The sequence below is a fragment of the Microplitis mediator genome, chromosome 10 (genome assembly GCF_029852145.1).
Source record: "Microplitis mediator isolate UGA2020A chromosome 10, iyMicMedi2.1, whole genome shotgun sequence".
NCBI lineage: Eukaryota > Metazoa > Arthropoda > Insecta > Hymenoptera > Braconidae > Microplitis > Microplitis mediator.
The window spans coordinates 6,709,853-6,734,988 of record NC_079978.1 but is presented as its reverse complement, the minus strand read 5'-3'; the positions used below and the strand labels follow the sequence as shown (position 1 = coordinate 6,734,988).

Sequence of the window (25,136 nt, the reverse complement as noted above, 5' to 3'; positions counted from 1 at the left end):
AATTTTTTTTTTCTCACTAACGTTATCGCGCCAAGTTTAAAGTAACTTTCAATATGGTAAGTAATGAAGTTAAACTATATTTCAAGAAGAATATTAAATTCTTTTAAAGTAATAAAAAATAAATTAAATTATTTATTAAAAATAAAGTTTTTTATTACACTGGTTATTTAATTTTATCTTCATTTCATTAAATACCGAACAGACGGTAGCTTTGTTCCTACAAAATAGCAAATTTTTTACCTAAATTAATTCACCTTTTGTTTTATTTGAATTTTGTACTTCTCGTCATTATATTAATCCGCCGCCAGCCGTATATTCATTTAATTTAATTTAAATAAATTAAATTTATGTACCTTAATAGAAAATGATGACAAAAGAAAATTAAATTCTCATTAATCAACGTGATTTTATCATAGCCATACAAAATGGATATTGTCATTGTAAATGCCGCAGACAATTGAATGAGTTAAATATAAAAATATGTAATTAAAAATAATTCATTCTGCTAAAGGATTTAAAACTTTTCATTCGATAATTTTACTTTCAGTATTTTGTATTCACTCAATTGACTTAATACATTGTTGGAAAATAAAATGAATTTAGTTGCAAATAATTTACTACATGAACATTAAACAAATGAAACGAATGTCACTTGAGTTTTAAATCAAACAACGTTACTATTATTTTTTCATTTACACCCAACACACATTTATCAATTTTCCAATAAACATTGACACGTTATTCGTACGGTGAGATTTATTGCGTTGCCTGTTAGTGATAATCTTGAATTTTTTATTAACACTTTTTTGTTTAAATTATTATTATTATTTTTATTTACATCGGATTTTCCAACACACTTGATTGGTTAATGGCGATGTTGGATGAGCCAGCGAGACTCTTTACAACAGAAGCGTACATTGACAAACAAACGGTTGTGTGTGCAAATGCATCTACTATAGAGAGCTTGAAATAACCGAGTACCATACAAATCCGCTTGCATCGAGTGTATGACGATGGAGAGGACGGGAAAAATTTCAAGTGAGTAACTTTTTACTCACTACTTTTGATGACTTTTTTATAAACGTTTATTTTTATGCATGCACGCTCACAGAGTACTTTACGCGGGATCATCAGGATCAAATGTTTCAAGGAGGTATTTAAATTATTATATTCAATGTTAAAAGGAATGCTTACATCTATTATCGCATTCACTCATTTTTTCACTTTTTTCTTTACTTTAATAGCAGATAATAAAGTAGAGCGTTACTCTGTTGAAGAACAAATTGACGAGTTAGAAGATAATTTAAACAGTAAAGAGGTAAAAAATTTAAATAATAGCAAGTTTATTTAAATTTATTAAAGTTGTTTTTGTATTTAAATTTAGAGTGATAAAGTAGGAATGGTGGAAATTAAATTATCACGGTTGACCCAGAAAATAATCGGTTGTGAAATTGGTGAAAATGTGTCAACTGAATATCCATGGAAGTTTGTTAAAAAAGAAGTAATTGAAGACAATCTTGATCTACACTGTGACGACAGTGAATTTTTTCCAATACGCGATAAAATATTCAAGTTTCCGGATGAAAATATTCTTATCGGTTATGTATCGGGTAATTTAAATGTTACTAACAATGAAGATCATAAAAGCGACATTGATGATGATGATGATGCTGATAATAATAATTATGGAAAATTTATAATGTGCCTTTCTGAGTCTAGTCGAGATCTTGTCATACATCAAATTGAAGCCACGAGAACCGAAAATAAAAACCGTGTAAAAAATTATATTTATAAAACTGCTCGTCACTGGAGAGATTTAGGAAGTGGTGGAGAAATCGATGAAACTACTGTAAAAAATTCTCGACCCTTTTATGAAATAGAAGTAAATAATTAAATTTTTGTAGATATTTATACACAGAAAAAAAAATTTCTTGACTGAAAGTAAATAATCTTGATTCAAAAAAATTTTTTTAAAAATCTCAATTTTTTGGATAAAGTGGAAATCTCCTCTGACCAAAACAAATTCTCTTGGCTCAAGAAAATCTTGAGTTTGTTCCCGAAAATGTTTGTCTTCTAAAATATTTTCTTGACTCAAGATAACTTTATTTTCTGTGTAATTAATAAATCTGATAAAATAATTACTTGTAAGATAAAAAAATCAAAAAGTGGAAGCTCTTTGAGAAAATTGGTAAGCCGCAACGCTGAAGAACAGAGAGACGGTTACATAGAGCTCGTGGCTACAAGACAAAACTTTAACAACGTGTCTCGAAGACTGGTTTCACGAGGTAACCAAGCTAATCCAGTGACTAGTGACAACGTGGTGCAGACGACAACGTGGACTCCCGTAAACTCGTGGTTTCAGTACTCTTATGACTACAAACCGATCAATACAGCGGCTTACAATCAAGAGCTAAAACGAGCTTCTAGAAAATTTCTTGAACGTTACACTGAATTTACATGCGAACAAGTAAACCCTTAATTATTTTTTATGCCACAATTTATATTATTAAATTTAATTAAAATTGCTGGCATTAACACTTGACAGGTTTTTTGGAATGCCACTTGGGATTTGCACGCAGACGATTGCAAGAATTTAGTGCAGGATGAGCGAGATACCCAAGTACCAGTCTCTCTAGCTTTCACTGAGTACCAAAGTTACTGTGACATTAAATTGACCGGAAACAAAGTTATCAGTGACCTTTGCTGGCATCCATTGATAAGCAACATTGTTGTAGCTGCTTATGCAACACATTCAAAAAGCCAGAGCACCGTGGAACGACATCAAGATAATAATGTATTTTTAATTTAAAATAAAATCAATCAGCTTAAAATGCATTAGTAACATACTTAAGTTTAAAGTTCTGTTGAATAAACAAAATTGAAAGCAGTTTATTTATCTTTTGAGATCTTACGAGCATGCCATGAAGATAACCAAGTCCTCTTGTGGTCTTTGGATGACTGCCTTGTGCCAAAGTTTATTCTCAAGTCTCATCGTGAAGTGACCGCTGTTTCTATTAGACCGCTCGATGGGAATGTCATTATTGGAGGTTGCTCAAATGGCCAGGTTTATTCAATTTATTTAAATTGTTTCAAAAAGTTCTCATACAATTTCGTATTTGAAATTAATTTTAGATAGCAGTTTGGTCAATTGCAGACCAAATTGAACGCTTGAAACAAAATTTAGTTAGTGACGACGATGCACAAATGAAGTACCGCATGACGATGAAAAATCTGATGAACTGGATGAAAGAGACAAGCAGTCCGACGATGATTTATCCTACGGCGATGTCCTCGATTAGAAACAGCCAGAGCAGTGCTATAACTCAGATAATCTGGCTGGCGAGTTACAGTAAGCTCAACGAGAATGGAAAGTTGGTTGAGTTGGAAGAAAACTCCGACGTTGAAGAACTCGGCTGGCAGTTTGTGACATCCAGTGAAGACGGCACTGTCGCCTTCTGGGATCTGAGGTCGGCAACTTCATTTCCTCATATCCCCCAATTGATTCTTCTCTCTAAATCCCGCAATAGCTTTTTTTGTTTCCGCCGCTTTTCTTATCTCACATTGATTTCTTCTTTTTTACCTCACAAGTTTTATATTTTTTTATATTTTTTCTCGTTACTTTATCTTTTTTTTATTTTTTCTTCTCAACTTGGTTCCATAAAACTTTATCTCAAACTGTAGCCAGTGGATCGCTCGCATTACCTTTCTATTCAACTTTGAAGTGCAATTCACAAGTGTAATTGAGGTATGATTTTAAAAAGGAAGATACCTTATATATTATTTTTCCGTTATTGTAGAGAGGGTGAAGATATTGAACCAAATCTAGGTATTGTGTCCAAGCAAAAAAATAAAATAAAAAAAACTAAAAAGTCTCAACAAGCACTTGTACGATCGATATCGCCTCTAAAAATACACGACGGTCTATTCAGTCCTACGTATATGCTTGCTGTTGAAAAAACTAAACTCAACACAGAGTGTTCACGTGTTGTTGTCATCACCACAATCAGCTTTTACATTCCGCAAATCCAGCGAGTTGAAGTTGAGCCATTTCCAATCGACTTGAATCCCGACAACGCCGATAATATTGGAGTACCAAGATATTACAAATCCGTGATAGAAAAACCAACAGGAACATCAGAAATGCAGAGAATAATCCTCGTGGGTACACTCGATGGTGATGTAGGCCGTATCACATGGGATGGTTTTGATTTTGTCACTGGCTTAGAGATAAACCGTGAATCTGTACGATGGATCTGGCGAAGTGAAGGCATTCATGATGGACCCGTCACTCATTCAATAAGATCTGGCTATCTTGATGATATCGTATTAACCATTGGTGGAAAAAGCTTTGCCATTTGGCGTGAGGATTTTGATGAACCTATTTTTTTCAGGAGATCTGCGATAAGGTAGAAAAATAAAATCACTTACTCTTTTTCTACTTCTTCTTCTTCTTCTTCTTTTGATTTTTCTTCCATTTACTTTTTTTCTTTTATCTTTCCCTTATCCAAGTATATACTTGAAAGTATTTTATAAGTGTACTCGTGCAGATAGTACTGATTAGATAAAATTGTTGCCATTTGAAATATAGATACACCGCGTGCTCGTGGTACACTTGTCGCCCAACGGTCTTTATACTGGCACGTGCAGACGGTACCATTGAATTCTGGGACTTGATGGTCAAAAGTAACGAAGCTTGCTTCACACAAAGTCTCTCGGGTCAGATCATAACGGGAATTTACCCACACGAGTTCACTAGAACGTTTAAAACCGCTGCTACTGGTGCTGCTGACCAGTGTGTAGCTTTTTGTGATGTTAATGGCACGATGCGGGTCTTCACAGTACCACCGGACTTTTCAGTCTTCGAGGAGGGTAATGTCGAGTGGATGAGGGCATTCGTGGACCGTGAGGTTAACAGAGTAAGTTACATTCAGTATTCACAGAGAATTCCAGCGAATACACATTGAGCATTTTTTTCTTTACAAGTAGACACATACCTTTGCTTAAATGGTAGACAGTAGACTTGTGTGTACTCTCTGCTACCACAATACTACTCTAAACAACAGACTACGACAAATTCTCAAGTTAAATTCCCCTTGTTTATGTACTCTTGAATATTGCAGATAGAATTAACAAGACAATATACAAAGTCTTGGACAGACAAGAATGACGACAAGAGTATCGGAAGAATGAACAACCAGCCTGAAGAACAAGCTGGACAAAAAGTTATTGAGACTGTCGACAAAACTTGTCGAGTGACTAAAATCGATGAAACAATTAAATCCAAACCAGTATGTTCGGAAAATAAAGTTTTCTATAGAAATTTTTTATTTAAAATTTTTTCATTTAAAAGTGTTTTAATTATTCAACAGAAACGTACGAAACAATTTATTAAGGAAGCACAAAACAATTGGAAGACAATGGAATCAAAACGTATGCAACGAGTAATTTTGGCAAAGAAGGGACTCCGTCCTGAGGAACTAGAGAAACGTCGTGAACCGGTACTGAAGCTACGACAGGAAGGACTAAAAAAAAAGGAAAAAATTCGTGATATGATGCAGCAGCAAGACCGGATATTCGAGGACACAGTAGCCTTCCTTTTTCCGGAGCGGAACTACGACTACGGCTATGGCTACAACCACGCCAACGTGACCACTAAAATAGAGACCATAAAGACGAAGAAACTCGATAACAAGGACAGTAAGGGTGTCAGGAAAACTACTACGACCACTAGCACCACTACTACTACTACTTCCACTACTACTTCTACTACTACTACTACTTCTACTACGATAACTAGTAATGCTACAACGACTAGTACGAAAACCTCCTTTATTCATTCCTCAAAGACCAATTCGACTTTGGTAAGTTTGTGATGATGATGGTAAAGCACTTTCAGTACTCTCAACTAGACGTATATGCATAAACTAACTTTACATTGTTCACATCGCTATTTTAGGCAATGCCAGACAATCTTCAACAGATTATACATAACTTCCAACAAGTTACTGTGGATTTGGAAATTATGCGGCAAAATCATGCAAGGATGTCAGATGATTCTTTCGATTGGCAGAAGACCTTGATTGAGGCACAGAAACGCGACATAGATAATCGAAGATAACGTAAAAAAAAAAAAAGTATATACTAAAAGGAAAAAAGTTAACTCTCTGTACTTTATCGACAAGAGGAAAACAAATTGGTGATAATTGAGAGACACTTTTAACGATATAAATTTAATTTATTTTACAAAGTGACAATTTACTAGAACATCTGTCTTTTGACGATAACTGATCCAACAGATCAGTAAATTAAAGTATAACTTTATTTTTTTGTGTTTGTTCCTCTGAGAAAAAGAAAGAAGATTGAATTGATTTGACGACCAATAAATGAATTGAGATAAAAAAGAAGAAAATTGAATTTAATATTGAATTAAAGACATAAAAAATAGGTTACTGTGTGCTATGAAAGGATGTGGATAAAACCACGTCGATAAATCGGTTATACTAGGTGATTTTTCATTATAGAAACCTGATTAAAAAGTTTATAGCCGTGAGGTTAATGAATTTGCGATTTCAAATTATACGGCTACGTGGTTTCTTTTGTATTTTTTTAGTTAAACTCGTTTAGCATTCCCATTTTTCTACGCGCCTGAACAAACAATCACGTTAAAATAATACAATAATAGTTTACATAAAAATTTTCGTGTATTAAAAATAATTGATTGGTTTTTTAAAAATGTCAAAGTATTGATTTTATATCCGCTTGTATTATAATATATGAAACTTATTATTTTTTCATGTAAGTTTTTTTAAAAAAAAATTTTGGCACATCAATACCTATTATTCAATATCGTTGACTTTTCTTCAATATTACTCGGTACACACAAAGCTTTGACAGAAAACGTTGAAAGGCTTTCAATGCCATTGTACTACCTTCAGTCGTTAAATTAATCGCACTGAATAAAACAATGAAGAAATGACGTCCAATCAATTTGGAAATTTACCCTGTCATTTATGGTTCAATTATTTTACAAGAAGACATTGATATTATATTCGTCACAATATCATTCATCTTTCAATGAAAATGTTAATTTATTTACATATATATATAAATATATTATTGGCAGTCTTTTAACACAGATCTAGTATCCAAGATAAAATTTAAGTCATCAAAAACATTATTCATATTTTTTTTTTTGACTTCACTTTGTGACTTGGTATTTTTTTTCGGAGTGTAAAAAGTATTTAAATTATGTATTTTAAGTTAAATGAATAAGCTAACTCTTTAACTTGATGTTGACAATTTTAATGATGATAAGTTTAAAAAAATAATTGATATATTTTAACTTAATGAAATACTAAATAAAATTTTCTTCAAATTTTATATTAAAAAAAAATGATTCATGTTTACAAATGTAACTAAAGGAATAAAAATTTGTAAGCAATAAGACAAAAATAATTGATTGTTATTTCATTTCACGTCGTGAAGAATAAACTAAAAAAAAAAAGTTTCTGGTTTTATTCCTAGTTCATTATTATTACTAGTAATAAATAAAAAAAATAACAAAGTTAAAAATGTAAAAAAAAAACATCGTACGTGTAGCAATACGATATGAATTTTATTCAAGCATATAACTGACTTTGACCATTGCAGCAGACTGTCGAGTATTATTGCTCAAGTTGGAAACTCTGCACACAATCTCTCTTCTGCAGTATAGTCGCATTCTTACGTATCTTTCTGATCGTTTGGGAAGTCTTGGGTTCTCTAACCACATTCACCTCTACCATCTGACCACTCTAATGCGAGCAAAAGTTTTTTTTTCGCCCTCGTTTATTGGCCAAAGCTGACGTAGTTCGTGAAACAAAACAAAGTTCACCCTTACGAAAATTGTCCACAGTATGTCTTTGACGTCAGTTCGTTACAACTCATCAAGTACACATGTCTCCCTATTGTATCCTATCACGTTCTACAGTAATCAATTTACACCACTTTCTTTATTGGACAAAATTGATGATAAAAATTTATTATCATTCATCATCTCAAATAATATTACTTAATAAAAGTCCCGAGCAAAAATAGCTGTCATAAGTCATCATTTAACTTAACTATCTTCCACTGACCAATTATAATATTATTATTGTTATGAATTACATGTCGGACAATACGTGACCGAGTGTTAAAACAAGATAACTATGAATTTATGCAAAGAGAGCTGTAGGAGGATTGTGAAGGAACCTAAGAAGTTTGAAACAACGAGATGTGGCAGTATCCAGTGTTGTAACATTGAAAGCACCAGAGTCCAAAAGCTCGGAGTACGAAGCCAACCAAGTTCACCGGAGAGTAACACGGAAGGTCGGACAGTAATAATCGTTTGGGGCAAGTGGTGACCAGCTCGTGAAATCTCGTTCGTATCGTCGAGACAAGTTAAGGGATGGTGAGACCTCAGGCGCCTGACAGAACAAACTCTACTGTATACTCTACTCTGAGAAACTTTAAGGTTCGCGCTTGGATATCGGAACCTTAAACCTCGTCTTCTTACTTTAAACTAGGTAGTGAGGTAGTCATGTTAGTCGTGGTAGTGATGGTGGATCTGGACCACAGCTGTCGATACGAGACTTACTCTGGATTTCATAACAGAGAAAATTCAAACAATATTGCTTGATTTTATCAAAGTTATTTCAGTTTACTTGGTCAAGTATTTGGTAAAAAATAAAATTATTCTTATTTTATTTTTTTTAAGGTCAATAGAAATTATTTTTAGAAGTTTATTTATTTCAAGAGTTATTAAATTAGTTTCATTTTTTTCTGCTTTAATCAATAAAATTAAAAAAAAAATTTTTTCTGATAATTAATTTTAGATTTCAGATAATTGATTAGAATACTCAAGTAGTTGGCACTTAAATACTTTGAAAAAAAAAAACCCTTGAATCTTGAAAAATATTTTTTACTCAACGCTTAGGTTATTAAAACGTAAATTTCTGCAAAAATTTGTATTATGAAGCTTTTAAAAAATTAAATATTTCATAGAATACAAAAAAGTAAACCGGATAAAATATTGGACTTATTTATTTACAAGGATTCTGAACATAATACTATTAAATTTATATTATATTAAGAACTTTTATCTTATGACATTTAAAGATGTCGAAAAGCCAACGTTAAATAAAAATGATTAATCGTATACATACTCTAGAAGATTAAATTTTTTATAACAATTATAATTGAATAGACGAGATTTCAAAAGGTGATGAATTTTCCGAGTATCGTGACGTAAAATAAAGCTCAACAAAAACTCGGTCCGAAAGTATAGCGGATAAAAATGAAGATTAAAAATAAGAATAAAAAAACTAAAATAAGTAAATAACACCAACAACAACAACAACAAAAAGATAAAAGATAGCGGTAAAAATAAAATATGACGATAGAGTAAAGCTGCATGAGGAGAAGCGAAAAGATAGAGAGAACAAACTCCTAAAGTAACACGGTCTCGTTGCTCTCGGGTCTCATTAACATTTTACATTACGAGAAGCAATTTACCTGGGCATCCGTGGCACGCTAAATTAATGAAGAGTGATGAGGGAATGTCTTGAAAGGGTTAAAGTTGGCATTACGTTAACACCTTTTCAATTTATTTACATTCACCAAATAGATAATATTAATAACACATCTTACATTGCTCATTCCTTGGGCACCTACAAAAAAAGACCTATCACATCAACTTGGATTTTTCATCTTATCTACTTTATTTTTTTTCCTGGATTAAAATAATCATCAAGAGATTCACACACAAAACGTTATGACGCTTTTCTCGGGTTTCTTTTGTTTCCACCCACGCCAAGTAGAGCATTGTGATCCTCACTAATGGTACGGAAAAGCATCTAATGTTTGAGATGCTTTTTAAGAAATAATAAAAATAAAAATAAAATATATAAAAATACTATAATATAAAAAAATGAGCAGCTGAATTTTCAGTTGAGTTATTGTCTCAGCTAAAAAATAATTAATGGAACTGTAGAGCCGAGTTAAAATTATATAATTCGTCATCTAATAAATGGTTACTTTCAAAAATATAATTTACGAGCTTTTTGACCAGTTAAAAATATATAAAAACCGCAACATATTATAATAATAACAGTAACTCTTGATGAAGATATATACGCAGTCCATACTCTAGAATTAAATTCACACAATCGTGAAAGTGCCATCAAACAATGATAGCTGATGTAATGATGTTCTTAAGGGGTTTCTCGGTTCTTGGTTTGAGTTTGCGTTTAACTTTAAATACACGTTGTGCATTGCTTTTACGAGAGGCGTTAACCGTTAGTGTAGACGTTAGGTCTGATTTATACTTAAAGTCGTAAAGCCGATTGTCGGTACCTTTTATGTGTTTGTTTATAGACGTATTGAGGAGGGCAGCAACACAAAGCGTGATTAGTCAACATCTTAGCACACGAACATCGGAAAGTAAACAGTAAACCACACTAAGTTAAGATAACATATTAATACATATAGATTTATCTATAGAGTATAGACTATAAATCTTAACGTGTGTGCGTATACATCAAATTTAATTATTTAAACTTGAATTTACAGTGATGTAGTTACAGTGTAGTTTATAAACATTGTTTTAAAGTTGTTTATGAAACATGAGGATGTAAGAATAACTTTTGGCACAACACACATTTCAGTCTCGTTACAATGGCCTGTGATGGGAGAATGAAACCCTTTTCATCTAGGACAACACAGCCCAGTAATACTCATTGTCTTACGTTGCTTCACTACTACATCTTCTGTTTCTATTACAGCCTCTGTTATTGCTGCTTGGTAGTGAAGCACAACCCTCGGCTGTTAGATTTAAAAGTGTATATAGATATATCGTATGCCAGGCGCATAAGTATACCTGACCACGACACGTGATATCCACTTCTTGACCTGCTTTTCACACAACCTCTAACTACTACAACTTCAGACTTTTGAGATTACATTTTTAAAAATAAAATCTACGCTTTTAATTAAAAAAAATAAAACTACTCATGTTGTTATTCCCTTCTTAATTATTCTTAAATTTAAATATTTGAAATGAATGTTTAAAATCGCTTCTATTTTAGTAGAAAATAAACTACGCGAATAAATGAACAAAAATTTTTTATCATTTGTAGCAATAGAACATGCAACTAGTTTTAAAGGAACATTAAATGTTGAAACTTTAGTAAGTAATTAATTAATTTAACCGAAAAATGAAAAACACCATTTTCATAAATTCTTTAAAATAGCCAGAGCTTGTAGAGTTGTTGAGAGAAAACCCGCAGAATGATGATAGTAATTGTGTTGCGCGTTCCTGCGTTATTTTCATGACCTCGGGACTGTGTACAGCAAAATATCTCGGCTTTACAGGCACTCACATTGCTTGAAATCTCGAGGATGAAATATTCCAGGCTTTCATTTCCCTGAGGGCATCGTGTCCTATTTAGGTGTCACCGCAAGTGCGCCTGTCCTGAGGATTCTACTCTGGAATATACGGCGTACCGCAGAGTCTACTGTGATACACATGATAATAGATTTTCCGAAAATTTTAATTATAAATATTTTTAATGCATATAATCTCACCAAGTTCATAAATATTTATTTATTAATATACTTTTTTTAAAAACGGCTTAGTTACTAGTTAATTAAATGACGTCTTGATGTTTATTGTTAATTGGGCATGGACTAGAAATGTAGTTTGTCACAGCAGTCTCAATGATCGACACGAGTTATAGTTAATGGACGAGATCTCATCCGGGTTCATTCGATTAAGCAGTAATCTCGAGTTAGATTGGATCGATTGCCATTACCAATCCTCCTAGTCCTCCTCTCTTCGTCTCACTATTTCTCTAGCTCTGACACACAACCTCTATCGACCCTCACCTTGCATACCTATTTTACGCTTCGTTTAGATATATACCAGATCGTGGTCTTCTTGGAGGATCAGCCGTACAACCAACTCAGGTCGTTGCTCTGTCAGTCATTGGGTATCGATTGATCAAGCTACCGATAGAGAGCTTACTATATTATATTAAATAAAAACCTCTTGGTTTTAATCAGAGTAACTTGAGATCATTTGAGATTTAAGACGGATGAATAGATAAGAGAGATTTCCAACAATAGCAACTACAGTAATAACAATATTTTATTACGTCACTTATTCAAATCTAATCAATAAAAGACGATAGAATTAATTAATCACGTGATAACTGTTTTTATAAACCATCTCATTTTATTTCAACTTTAATATCTTTTTTTTAAAATACAACTTTATTGGACAATCGTATTCGGATGTGGTAATTTTGGAAGTGATATATCTAAGTTATGATATTCAGACATTTATCCTCTGTCAACTCAGCAGGACACCTTCCACTTAAAATCTCATGATAAAAAATATAAAAATATATTTATAATTTAATTTTTTTTCGGTAAAATAATTTTTCAACGTTAATATATTTTAAAATTTTTTTACTACTTAACATCAACATTTCCTTTTCTATTCTCACTATAATAAATATACTTTCTCATTAACCGTAATATCTTCCTTTTTTACTTAATAATTTTCTTGAACTCTTATACAGTTCAAATTTATATATTTTATTTTTATTAATCCCCAACTTAGCTGAGCTGCAGTAGCTCGAGAAGGGAGAGTTAAACGAAGGGTGAACGACATTACGATTACGGTTATTACTAGCATAATTATGATTACACGAATTTACTCAAGCAAAGCAAGTAGCGTACGGTAAACGTAATCCGGCTTAATCGAGCGATTTACGCTGCAAGATTTTTAGAATTTCTTTTTTTTATTTTTTGTTTTTTCATCTGAACTTATGATAATCCCTTGCTGTGTTTATATATTGTTGTACAATGAAAATTGACAACAACAGTGTATGCAAGTGTAAAAGCGTATACACAGCAGCTAAAGTTGAAGACGTGACCCGGAGAACTGATTTAATCCCGCGGGAAAAGCACAAGATAATGAGATGGAAAAAGGACAAAAAAATGAAAGTAAAAAAAAAACAATGACGTTGAAGCGGAAGAACAGGATGAAATGGTTGAGAAGGAACTTGATGAGAATGAATCCATGAAGTAACATTTTAATTTCAACAATTGGTAGTCACCCTGCGGCTCACATAATCGATCTTCTTTGCAAGTGAATCAGAATCGCGCGAGCCAAAATAGACGGAAAAAAATAGTAAAAAAAAAACGAAAAAAAGTTACTCAAACTTGAAGCTTAAGCCAACTAACGAAGTAAATCTGAAAAGTGAGACTGCGACTCGCTTTTTTCCTTTAACGCGATTTACATCCGCTTTTTTTTTCTCATTACAATCTTTCGTAACTACCGAGGAATATAATTTTTTTTTTGAAACATATTTTTTCTTACTTTTTACAACTTTAAAGCTGCCCATTTGTAAGTCGTATAAAACGAGCTGTGACGCACGTAGCTCCATAGTTTGCTGGTTGATGCAAAAATTTTCTTTACCTCAAACTTCTCACCACGACTTACTTTACGTACTTTTAGGTATATTGTCTGTTTTAACCTATGACTTTCTCTCGTGGTTTTCAAGCTAAGATTTTTTGCTCACTTATTTTCGCTGTCTACTTCAATCGTGGCTGTACAGTGTACAGTATACACACCACTAGAAATGGATATTTTGTCTCCTGTTGAATAACTTCAACGAAAGTTTATTGAGCGAGACATTTTCGGAACACACTGAACCTTTTTTATCACATGAAAAAATTTTATTTTTTTATTGCACATCTCAACACGAAGTGTCAGATGTACTCTACTTCCACATAATTTTAAATATAAAATTTTATCACTTCCTTACTTAATAAATTATTAAAGTCAGAAGTTGAAGACCTCGCAGTCTTGATTTTTATCAATTTTAATTAATTATTTTTTAATTACGAAATGAGCGTTTGAATCGCGCACTTTTCGATTTTTCGAACTTGCTGTTTTTCTGCTAGATCGTTCAGACTTTCGAGTCAGTTTTTTAACAGCCAGGTGTGCTTTTACGTAGTTGAGTACATCACGTACGCGAATCTAAGATTGCAGTCGGTCTAAACTTGTTTTATATATACTTTTTACTCTTTTCTTTGTTCCAACTGCTCTATCTCTCCAACGTCTTGGTCTTTCACAGTAACGTCTTCTTTGTCTCAAGTTTATTTCCCCTCGGCCAAATACGTTCCATCACTCAGAAAATGAGCTAATAATCGTCATTGCAAAGTTTACTATCATTATTCTTACATATCACTGCAGATAAAACATATATAGGGGAGGGTGGGGCAGAGCGGCCCCCCTAAGCCAATTATTATTTTTTGTGGCTCTAAACCATAAGATCACTTTACTTTTGTCCTATTTCGAACAAATTTATGGACATTTTGCCAAAATTCTTAAAAAAAAAAATTTTTTTTTTGTGGAGCAGAGCGGCCCCCCTCCAAAAAGTGATAAAAAAATTTTTTTTTTCGTTCATTTTTTTTTAAGTTGTTTTCATCATTAAGAATGTATTTCTTTCTCTTGACAACTATTTTTGGTTTTATATTACTCGAAAAAAAATTTTTGAAGTGTAATAAATCGTTCACTCTCGATTACCTTAATTACTAATTGTTATTTAATAAAAAAAAAAAAATCAATTCTATAGTTTTACTTTATTTCAAAAATTTTTCAACTAAAAAAAAAAATTTAATATTTATAAATTTTTAGTGACCAAATTTGCCTCTTACATAGAGAAACGGCCGAAAAATATGAAAAAATAATTTTTTCGGAAGTTTCGGCTGGTCCATTTTGCCCCAGGTGTTATGCGTAGGGCTAGAAATGTGGAATTATAATAATTTTTTTTTAATTTGACGATAAAAATATGAAAAAATCACTTTTTTCAAAATTTTGGGCTTGTCCATTTTGCCCCAAATGTCATGCGTAAGGCTAAAAATGCGCAAACATATCGGATTTATAGTAATTAGTCGAAAAAAAAAAATTTTTTTTTTATCAAAATTTCAGGGGGGCCGCTCTGCCCCATCCTCCCCTACTTCTAAAAGCAAATAAATTTTCCTGACTTTCAAAAGACCATGGAAAAATGCGATAAAGAAAATTGCTATTGATTCAAGTTCATCGCTTATGAATACGTGAATGGCGGTCATTAAATAAATAAATATTTCAAAGAGCTATAATTTAATCATTGTTGTTAGTTAAATCTCTGACCCAGACGCAGTTATCAAATATTTGTAAAATTAAAATAGCTTCAAACTCTCGAAGAACCCATTTCTTAGTCGTTATTTTTCTTTCTCTTTGATGTAGATTGACACCTGAATTATCACTAAAAGGCCGATGTAAGTTCATTCAAATGATTCATCGATATTATCATCATTATTATTTCAACCAAAGTGTCGTAGAACTTTACTTGATTTCCTCTGGATATTCAATAAGGCATGTCAGTCTTTATTAAGAAGTCGATAAATAAATTAATACAATGAAATTACCGAGCTACTTTAATTATATTAATATTCAAAAAATATCCAACTCTACATAACCGCTAATGTCGATAATTTTGAAAATGTTATTGCGATTTAAGAAAAGTTGTCACTTTTTTGTCGTTTGTACGCAATCTCTACACGAGCAGTAGTATCCTTGAGGCATTTGCACGATGAACACAACTTTTGTTCACGTTTTTCTCTTCAAAATAAAAATTTTCAAAAAATATAGAGTGCTAGATTAGAAAGTATTATATCAAACCTTAAGCTGTATTTTGCATTTGGAGTTTTTGTTTAAAAGAAAAGCGTGAACATAAGTAACTGAAAACCCGTCTTAATAGTTGCTCATTAACAACGATATTGAAAATTTACAGATATATAGATAAAATAACAACTATTAAATAAATTTAACCAAAAAAAAATAACAACTAATCTACTTTACAGATTCTCCAGAAACCCCTTTTCTCTAAAATTTTAAGTCCAAGCACGCCCTTGGAAACGGGAATTCTATTGAAACTCCTTGAAATCGCCCGACGTAACTTTGACGCTGCTGTATAGAAGACGTCCATTAATTGCCCTATTCTTACGTCCGAGTAAGCATCCATGGATTTTTAAACGAACCTGTAATTCACACTCCCGACAATGACGTCAGTCTCCATTAAATTTTTAACTTCCCGCTATGAAAATTGAAAATTTTCAAAAGAAAGAACGTTATTGGTTTCGATCCGATTTTTAAAAATCGAGTTTTCATCAGATCTCGACGTTTTTGGAAGAATGCTAGCGCAGAGAAATGAAAGAAGAAAATTTTTTTTTTCAGCACCGAGCCCTGAGTCTAGATTTTTGTAGAATTTCTTAGACAACGACCTTGACCAAAATTAACGCGTCCGTTGGAAAAGCTCAAAAATCTACAATTAATCATGTTTTTGAGCTCAGGTTGCTCGAAAACAGCGGGAAGTTTTGGGGTTGTCCCGAAGGGTCAACCTTTTTTCAGATTTTTTTTTTTTTCCATTTTTCTAATATATATATTAGGGGTGTGCGAATCGAATAATTCGAAAATTTACGAATGATTTGGAAAGTTTCGAATAATTTGAAAGTTTATGGATGATTCGGAAAGTTTCGAATTATTTAAAAGTTTACAAATAATTCGTAAAGTTTCGAATTATTCAAAAATTTACGAATTCGTAAATTCGAACTATTCGTGCATTCCTAATATATATATATATATATATATATATATATATATATATATATATATATATATCAAACATTTTTAAAAACTTCTATTACATAATTTGAATAAAAATCTTTTTCATATTTCCCTTATGAAAAATAAAATTATCGTTCTGTTCTATTCTTGTATTATAACATCACAGAGGACAGTAATGTTACAAATCGATTTACTGTTGAGCTTCAAAGCTATTACATATTATGTATTCTTCAAACTCAACACACCATTCTACGTACGACAAAGCTCTCTTTGTTTTGTACTACATCGCTTTGTTTACATTAATGGCTCAGCCATTAGTAACTTTATATACTTCCTGAATACAGTCACACAGATATACGACCTTGACATTTTTTAAATTTTCATTTTAATCACGACCATGAATTACGCCATTTTACTAGATGTATTTTTTTTTTTATAAAAAAATAAATAATATTAACATAATAACAAATATCAATTAAAATTTTACGCCATATATCATCAATCAAAATAAGTATTATAGATATAACAAAGAATAATTAATATTAATATCAAAGGTTGATAAATTAAAATAACTTGTGACGTAACCGTATAATAATTTTCCTTCGAACATAAATCCGTATTATCCCGGTCATATCATGTGTGGTAATGATTAATGAACTTTGATTTACGCGAACCAACACATTAAAGAGGATACCAAAGTATCTGAGTATATTAATAATGGAATCCTGTTATAAAGAGGCTTATAATTTTAAATGAATAAATTATAAATAACAATATTTTTAATTTTATTAATTCAAAAACGGATTTCGTTATAATTGAATAATTTGTTTTTCACTGTTTATATTCAAGTTACTATTAAATTATTTACTTTCTTTCTTTAAAAAATAATAATTAAAATCTTTAAAAAATTTGTATTAAAAATAGAAGAAACCGGGACACGACGGACCCACTCAAACATTCGCCGAAAAATTTTTTTGTTAAGACTAAATCCGGCCACATTTTCTGGGCTTCTTTCAATCGTTATTAGATAAAAACCCCTGATTTCCTTGAAAAAAGTTATCATATGAGAAATTCAACTTTTTGGATAAAAAACAAAATTTTTATTTGTCAATTTTTGGAGAGAAGGCCGTCGATTCCCAGACTTTTTTTTTTAATTATGAAAAATTGTGATAAATTTATTCGAAATATATTGAAACCATTTCTACCCAATACTTAAAAGCCACAAGAAATAATTAACAGCTTAGGGGGAGAGGGGGGTCATCGTACCCCAATTTCCCTATATATTGAAAAACACAAATTACTTTCAATAATCTTATATTCATTGGCTCTTTTTTTACGATTATGTTCCGTAAGAACCCCAAAAATTCATAGTAAAAGAAAAAAAATGCTTTTAGATTTCAAATATAATAAAAGAATTAAAATATAGCAGTAAAGAGCAAGTCATGAAATGTTTAGAGACGAGAAAAAATACAAAAATTCAAAACCATATTCTCAGAGATTATATATTGATAGACACCATAATTAGGCAGATTACTGCGATTTGACATGTACTGTTTAATGTGGAAAGCACAGCAAGCACTCGATCGTGATCGGAACACCGCAATCGAAATTACTCTAGTAAATACCATTAGAGTTAATTATTTATGATTTATAATATAAAGCACATTATATCATGCGTGGTTGCACTACGGTTTGCATATAGTATCTCACAACGGTGCTGTATTATTGAATATATTTGAGCAGATCCCGTTGTAACCAAAGTATCAAAGCTGAAGCTTATATAACGATTCTTCGACATTATATCTCAAAGAACAAGCTACAGACAGAGATAAAGGAAGGGAGTGAAAATGAGAATGAGGGAAATATACTACGCAGTTGACAATATCTTTGTCAAAAGCCTCATCAACAAACAGCTTCGTATTTATGTAACACGTAGATGGAATTAACACCCATGGAGTATCATGAGTATGCAGAGGATGTGACTGGATGAACGCGCCTTCTAACGGTAGGGGGTTGAATCGTTCAACATCCCAACGGATTATTATTATTATTATAATATGAACATATATGTAGATATACAGGTTTACGGATTATACGACTGGAATTTTTTAAGCTTGGAATTTATAATCAAATATTTTGATTATCTCTTCTTCTCATTCTTTGTTTCTTCTTAAGTAACTCGCAAATTTTATTACATTAATTTATCCCAGTATTAATAAAATAAAATTGTAGCTGGATAATTAATAAGCATTTTAAATACAAGATTACAAAATACCAAATAGAATTAAACAAATAATTTCCATTAACACTTTCTTTTTTCTGCTATCAAATAGAAAACTCCAAAGCTCCATTTCATGTGATATATCTCTATTTAATCTTCCTTAGTGCAGTTAAATGTTAAATTACAACAACATACAGCAAATAACTTTACTGGAACTACGACTTTAACTCAGCCTTTGACTTTATCTGTGTATTTACAGTGCATATAAGCAGAGGAAACAATCCCCAATATAACTGAGTACCTCCATAACAACAAAATTCACTTTTATGACTTCTTTTTTATTTTATTTTATTTTATTATTATAAATATAATTATTATTTATCAGATTTATTGCCATTATGATGCTTGTTGGTATTATTATTATTGTTATGAAAAGTCTCACGCGTTGATTGTCACAATGACGAAGATAAAGATGTCTAAAAGTATATGTTTTTCTTCGGCAATCTCATACTGGTACGCTAGAGTAACTCCCTGGCGGATGTCATGGTTTATTAATGAAAGAAAAACGTCGGATTGTCGGATGCTGGCTGTTACTGAATGGCTTGATGGGTTGGAAAACTGAAGAATTTATCTATTTCGCACACTTGGTGAATCACTGACTAGAAATTTCGGTAAAAATTTATACGCGAATCTTTACAATAAAATATATATAGGTATTTTTAAATTTATCCAAGTGTTTTAATTATAGTTTTAATTTAAAACTCATTTTGAAGTATACATCTTTAATGTCAAAATGACAGCGCCTTTGATACTTGAAGCTTGTCTTGGCTTTTGGTATTTAACGATAATAACGTGAACAGGAAGTTGTCTTTACCCTCTTGCAAGCTCTTACCATCTCCATACGCTCCATCAATTTCATGACTGTTGACGATGAAGAACAACAGCTTTGTAATTAATTATAAACAAACTTTGTCTACACACTTCATGTCTACTCGAGTATCCTTCACATTGTGATATATTATGTAACTTTTAATTATCATATTTCTTACGCAATCATTTATTAATTAAAACAATAATGAAGAAATAAGTAGACAAATAAACCGCAAAGATTATTGCTAAGTTTAATCATATTTTGTCCAACATATTTATAGTTATAGATGATATAATTATTTACTCGCGGATACTCGAACGTTATCTGAGCCGGTGATTAATGCGGGTCGATAGAGTCAATTAACCGGAACACTCCCAATCAGATACGAATCACTCGTTCTCATTGATGTCTCATATAAGAGAGGGTAATTTGTGCACTTTATATTTATCTCTTTCTCTCTCTTTCTCTCATCTCATAAATCAACCATCTGCTATTGTATATTGGCTTTGAGTAATTTCACCAGAGTATTCGATCTGACGTATTATCGAGTTCACCGATGAAAGGTTTTTGATGTACACATTACCTATTTATCTATATATCTATAGATATATATTTATAGACATATTAAATTGAGCATTTATCGAGTAAACGTCAGCGCTAAACTCATGGCCATACTTAATAATGGCATAATTATAGGCGTCATCAAATTTTAATAGATTAATTAAATCGCCAAATAAACCGTGTTCGATTACTAACGATGAATTGGTCATATTTACAGTAAATTTGTTTACTAACTATTTTCCGCTAACGTGAACTAACAAATATTTGCATTATAATCTGATTTTACTGGTTTTGCTTGTATTAATATGGAACATAATATTAATTTGAAATTTACGATGAAAAAAGTCCCTGGAGATGCAAATGATCAATTTTATCTTTTACGAACATGTATCAACACAAAAAGTTTTCATTGTTACCTACATTAAGTAACTATGGGAACTATGGATAGATAAGGCAGAGTTCGTGTGGTCGGTAAGCTAGGAGGCTATTTGTGGGCCCACGCGTATTGTGTATCATCTTATGATAAGTCAACGACAATCATTTTTGCGGAAAATGCAAAAATTTTACAATTTTCCTACTAAAAAAATCAATCAAAGACTTTTGAAAAATAATATAAATTGTAATCCCATTTCTCTGAACCTGTTTCTTCACTAGCCGACGTCTAATAATTTTTGAATTTTTTTAAAAACGATAAACTAACGAAAAAAATATTTCAAGAATTGCACCTGTAGCTTTTTTAATTTTCTACACTTGCATTTTTTTATTTTTTTTGTTATTGAATTGTTAAAAGGAAAATCCAAAAACTGTTAACTGTCTACTAGCTTCAGGATCATTTCTTCATTACACGCTTTTATCACTCGATATTTTAAATTAAAAACAAAAGAGTACACTCCTAATCTCATTAAATTATTCCCATATAAGCACTCATTCACGGTAAATATCTACTAGTATACTATAAAAGCATATTTTCTTTGTCTGAATTATACTTAAAGATTGATAAAAAATTATTAGAAATTGGAGAAAACTAAAAATCGTATGTCAAATTAAAATGGTGGCAGAATATGATGGAAAAATATTTTTAAAATTAAAAAAAAAACACGCAAGTGTTTGAACAAACCTTGGTGGAGAAATAATATGCAGAAGGGTGTCCTAATACACTTGGAGATTTAATTTAAATTGCTTCAAGTGTATTGCAGCTAAACAAACGTCACTTAACTGCTATTTCCCACCAGACGATGCCAGATGATTTGACTCAGGAACTTGGAAGTATCAGCATCAGCCATCAGCAACACTTCACACTAGCACTGAACACAACACTTTACACTAACACTGAACACATAACACTTAACTGCACCACAGACACTTTTCACAATTTAAATTTTACAAACACCGCACAATTTAATTAAACAATAATGATAAACAAAAAATTTTATGAATAATTACACGACGCCACTACAATACTGTTTCAATTCGAACGCAAAGAAACAAAGAAAGATCTGGACTACTACTGCCATTGTTGTTGATACTGACTGCCGCTATTGGACCACCAGTTGATACAAAGCAATCGATTTTGCGATTCATTCTCTCTCCCCCCACTTTAGTAAAAATTTGCTAAAGTGGGGGAGAGAGAATACAGTGACACCCAGTAGCGCATCTTGGCGCGAAATTTTAAAATTGAAATTTATTAATTTTATAAAATCTATTTGTGGCAATAATTATATTAATTGAGTTGAAAAGTATACTCGAAAATTTTTATTTTCATCGATAATTTATTAATTATTGTTATTACTTGCGCGGTAAATTTAAATATTCGAAAAATAACTCATTAGAAATGGGAGAAAAATTAAAAATCGTATATCACAATAAAATGGCGGCAGAATATAATGGAAAAATAAAAAAAAAAAACACGCAACTGTTTCGCGAAAAAATTAAAAAAATTCCTAACTGTCAGCTACATTCACACTCATAAAAACACAAAATTAGTCATGAGTGTGAATGTAGTTGACATGAGATAATTTATAAATTTTGAATAAATAAATAAATTAATTAAAATAAAGAAACTGAAAAAAATGCGTGTACTGATTTTAAAAATATTTAAATACGCATTTTTTATTTTCTATTCTACTTAGACTTTATTTATTTATTAACAAACTTTTAAAATTCCCGATTGTCAGCTACATTCGCATTAATTATTATTGAAAATTAGCTCTCACTGATTAAATAACAATGAAATAACTATTATTGAATAAAACCACTTCAAAGTTAATATATATTTATAAACAGTATCAACAAGTAATTACTTGAATTATTAAATTGTTTGCAAGAATAAAAGACGAACGATCTCAACAAGTGCGATGTTGTAGTCGAACTGATATTAAATGGCGTCGGTGGTTATTCTGGCGCGATAATTTAAAATTTACTACTACTGCCACCTATAAATATACAATTTCAAATTACGGACGTCATTTGCGCATGTACAAGACAATTTATCAAACATAACCTAATAGCCAACGTTTATTTATTTTCATATATTAATTTATATAAAACATATATATAATTATCGTGTTACTCCTACGACATTCAATAATAATTATCATCAAATTTAAATTTAAGACATTTTATTAATTACTCAGGTAATAACTATTTAATTTTAATTTTTATTTGATTATATTAATTTTCTGAGGTATAAGTATAAATATTTCATATTTACTTATAAAAATATTTACTTCTAGAAATGGATAAACAGGAATTCAAATTGGATGCTGGTTGTGAATTACGATTTGAAGTGAAACATAAAAAAGAAAAAGTATATTTGAAATTAAAAAGTGGATTTGCTGAAATATTTGGTACCGAATTAGTCAACAGAGAAGATTCTTATGAGTTCGGTTATGGAGCTCAGATAGCGGTATTTACTTATCATGGATGTGTAGTAGAATTAACCGGGAAAGCCGTAGGAGTTCATGTTGCCAATGAGACTCCTATGTACTTTTACTTAAACGCTCATTTGGCTCTAGAAGCGATGAGAGAGGAAACTAAAAAGAAAGATCTAGCTGAAGCCAGCGTACGTGAAGAAGCCAAAAAGAAAGAAGGAGATGAAGCTAAAAAGAAAGAAGTAGCTGAGCAAAATAATATTCGTGGACCAATAGTCATGATTGTCGGCCCTAAAAACGTTGGTAAATCAACACTCTGCCGCATTTTACTAAATTACGCCGTCAGATCAGGAAGGAGTCCAATCTTCGTAGACCTGGACGTCGATCAAGGTCAGATAACCATACCAGGAAATATCGGGGCTCTCACAGTTCAAAGATTTGCTGACGTAGTGGAGGGATTCAGTAAAAAAGGTTCCCTAGCTCTACATTTTGGTCACAAAACTCCTGAAAGCAACACGACACTCTACAATCGTCTGGTATCCCGCTTAGCTGACATATGTTTTGATCGAATGAAAGAAAAGAGAAAGGACAATATATCAGGAATAATTATCAACACGTGTGGATGGGTTCCTGATGAAGGTCACAAGCTTTTAACTCACGCTGCACGAGCTTTTGAAGTCGACGCAGTTCTTGTATTAGACAAAGATCGACTACGGAGTGATCTTAAGGTTGATCTGCCCCCGTTTGTTAAAGTTGTCCTGCTACCAAAGAGCGGTGGAGTTGTTGAGACCAGCGAATCACAAAGACCTGAAATAAGAGACCAACGAATACGCGAGTACTACTACGGTATTGGTAAAACTGTATTGTCTCCGCATCCTATGATCATTAAATGGAATCAAGTTACGATATATAAGATTGGAACCGCAGTAGTTCCTGATTCATGTGTGCCACTGGGTACCAAACCTGAAGACAATTTGACTAAATTAGTCACCGTCACTCCAGAACCCAATTGGCTTCATCATATTTTGTCGGTGTCGTATGCTAAAACACGTGAAGAAGTTCTGTACAAAAATATTGCTTCGTTTCTGTGCGTTACCGAGGTCGACATGGTGCAACAAACTCTGCGCGTTTTGTCTCCGGTTTTGGGACCGTTGGCTGGTAATATATTTCTGTTGTCTGAAATTCAGTTTATGGATAATTATTAAGTTTTTTATGAAGACTGTATATATATTATATGTATATAACTATCACATGTTGTAAAATTAAATGAAAATTTAAATTTTTTTACTGTAATAATATTGAATAAATTTTTTAATTTATTATAAGTTGTGTATTTCATTTCATTTTAAATTAAAAGCAAAATAAAGTACCAGAGCTCTTGCCTTTTAAGTATAGAAATTAATTTTTACTATTAAAATTAATCGCTTTTTGAACCTAAAAGTAATTATAAGTGTGAATGTAGCAAACACAAATTTTAAATTTTAAATAAATAGAGTAAATAATTCAAAAAATAATATTTTTGAAAAATGCACTTATTAATTTCAAAATTTTTTAAATGCGCATTTTTTTTTTAAATTTAATTTTATTAATTATTTACTGTATTTATTAATAATTTTAAATTTGTCTGATGTCTACTACATTCTCACTCATAAGTAATTTCGTAATTAGCACCGAGTTTTATTAAAATTTAAAAAATACTCAATGTCTTTAATTAATAAAATTAAAAAAAAAAAATCAATTGCCACAATTTCGAAATTCACGAAAAAATTAATTAATTTATTTAAATAATTATACAAAAATAAAATATATTGAATTTATTTAATTATTTGAAATTTCGTATTCCCGCGCTTTTTTCTCATTGGCTCTTTGCCGATAAAAATATGATGATAATTATTATTTATATGAAGCATATTT

At 31.4% G+C, this 25,136-nt stretch overlaps 2 protein-coding genes across 2 annotated transcripts; both read left to right on the top strand.

The window, feature by feature from the left end:
• The first annotated feature begins 526 nt into the window (after positions 1-526).
• Positions 527-7,132, top strand: LOC130676159 (dynein axonemal intermediate chain 3-like). The gene is made up of 13 exons (XM_057482190.1): positions 527-1,038; positions 1,112-1,153; positions 1,245-1,318; positions 1,385-1,882; positions 2,150-2,467; positions 2,546-2,794; positions 2,906-3,064; positions 3,133-3,467; positions 3,798-4,406; positions 4,589-4,916; positions 5,121-5,288; positions 5,370-5,861; positions 5,957-7,132. The coding sequence occupies exons 1-13, from the start codon at positions 1,008-1,010 to the stop codon at positions 6,116-6,118; spliced, it is 3,465 nt and encodes a 1,154-aa protein (XP_057338173.1). The 5' UTR covers positions 527-1,007; the 3' UTR covers positions 6,119-7,132.
• A 15,694-nt stretch (positions 7,133-22,826) lies between these two features.
• LOC130675897 (protein CLP1 homolog) lies at positions 22,827-24,547 on the top strand. Its single transcript, XM_057481794.1, has 2 exons — positions 22,827-22,985; positions 23,085-24,547. The coding sequence occupies exon 2, from the start codon at positions 23,087-23,089 to the stop codon at positions 24,425-24,427; it is 1,341 nt and encodes a 446-aa protein (XP_057337777.1). The 5' UTR covers positions 22,827-22,985; positions 23,085-23,086; the 3' UTR covers positions 24,428-24,547.
• Positions 24,548-25,136: the final 589 nt, after the last annotated feature.

Coding starts and splice junctions, on each gene's coding strand:
- LOC130676159 (XM_057482190.1), top strand. CDS start 1,008: ATGACGATGGAGAGGACGGGAAAAATTTCAA. Junction 1,319..1,384: donor ATAATTTAAACAGTAAAGAG/GTAAAAAATTTA, acceptor ATTTAAATTTAG/AGTGATAAAGTAGGAATGGT. Junction 2,795..2,905: donor AACGACATCAAGATAATAAT/GTATTTTTAATT, acceptor TTATCTTTTGAG/ATCTTACGAGCATGCCATGA.
- LOC130675897 (XM_057481794.1), top strand. CDS start 23,087: ATGGATAAACAGGAATTCAAATTGGATGCTGGTTGTGAATTACGATTT.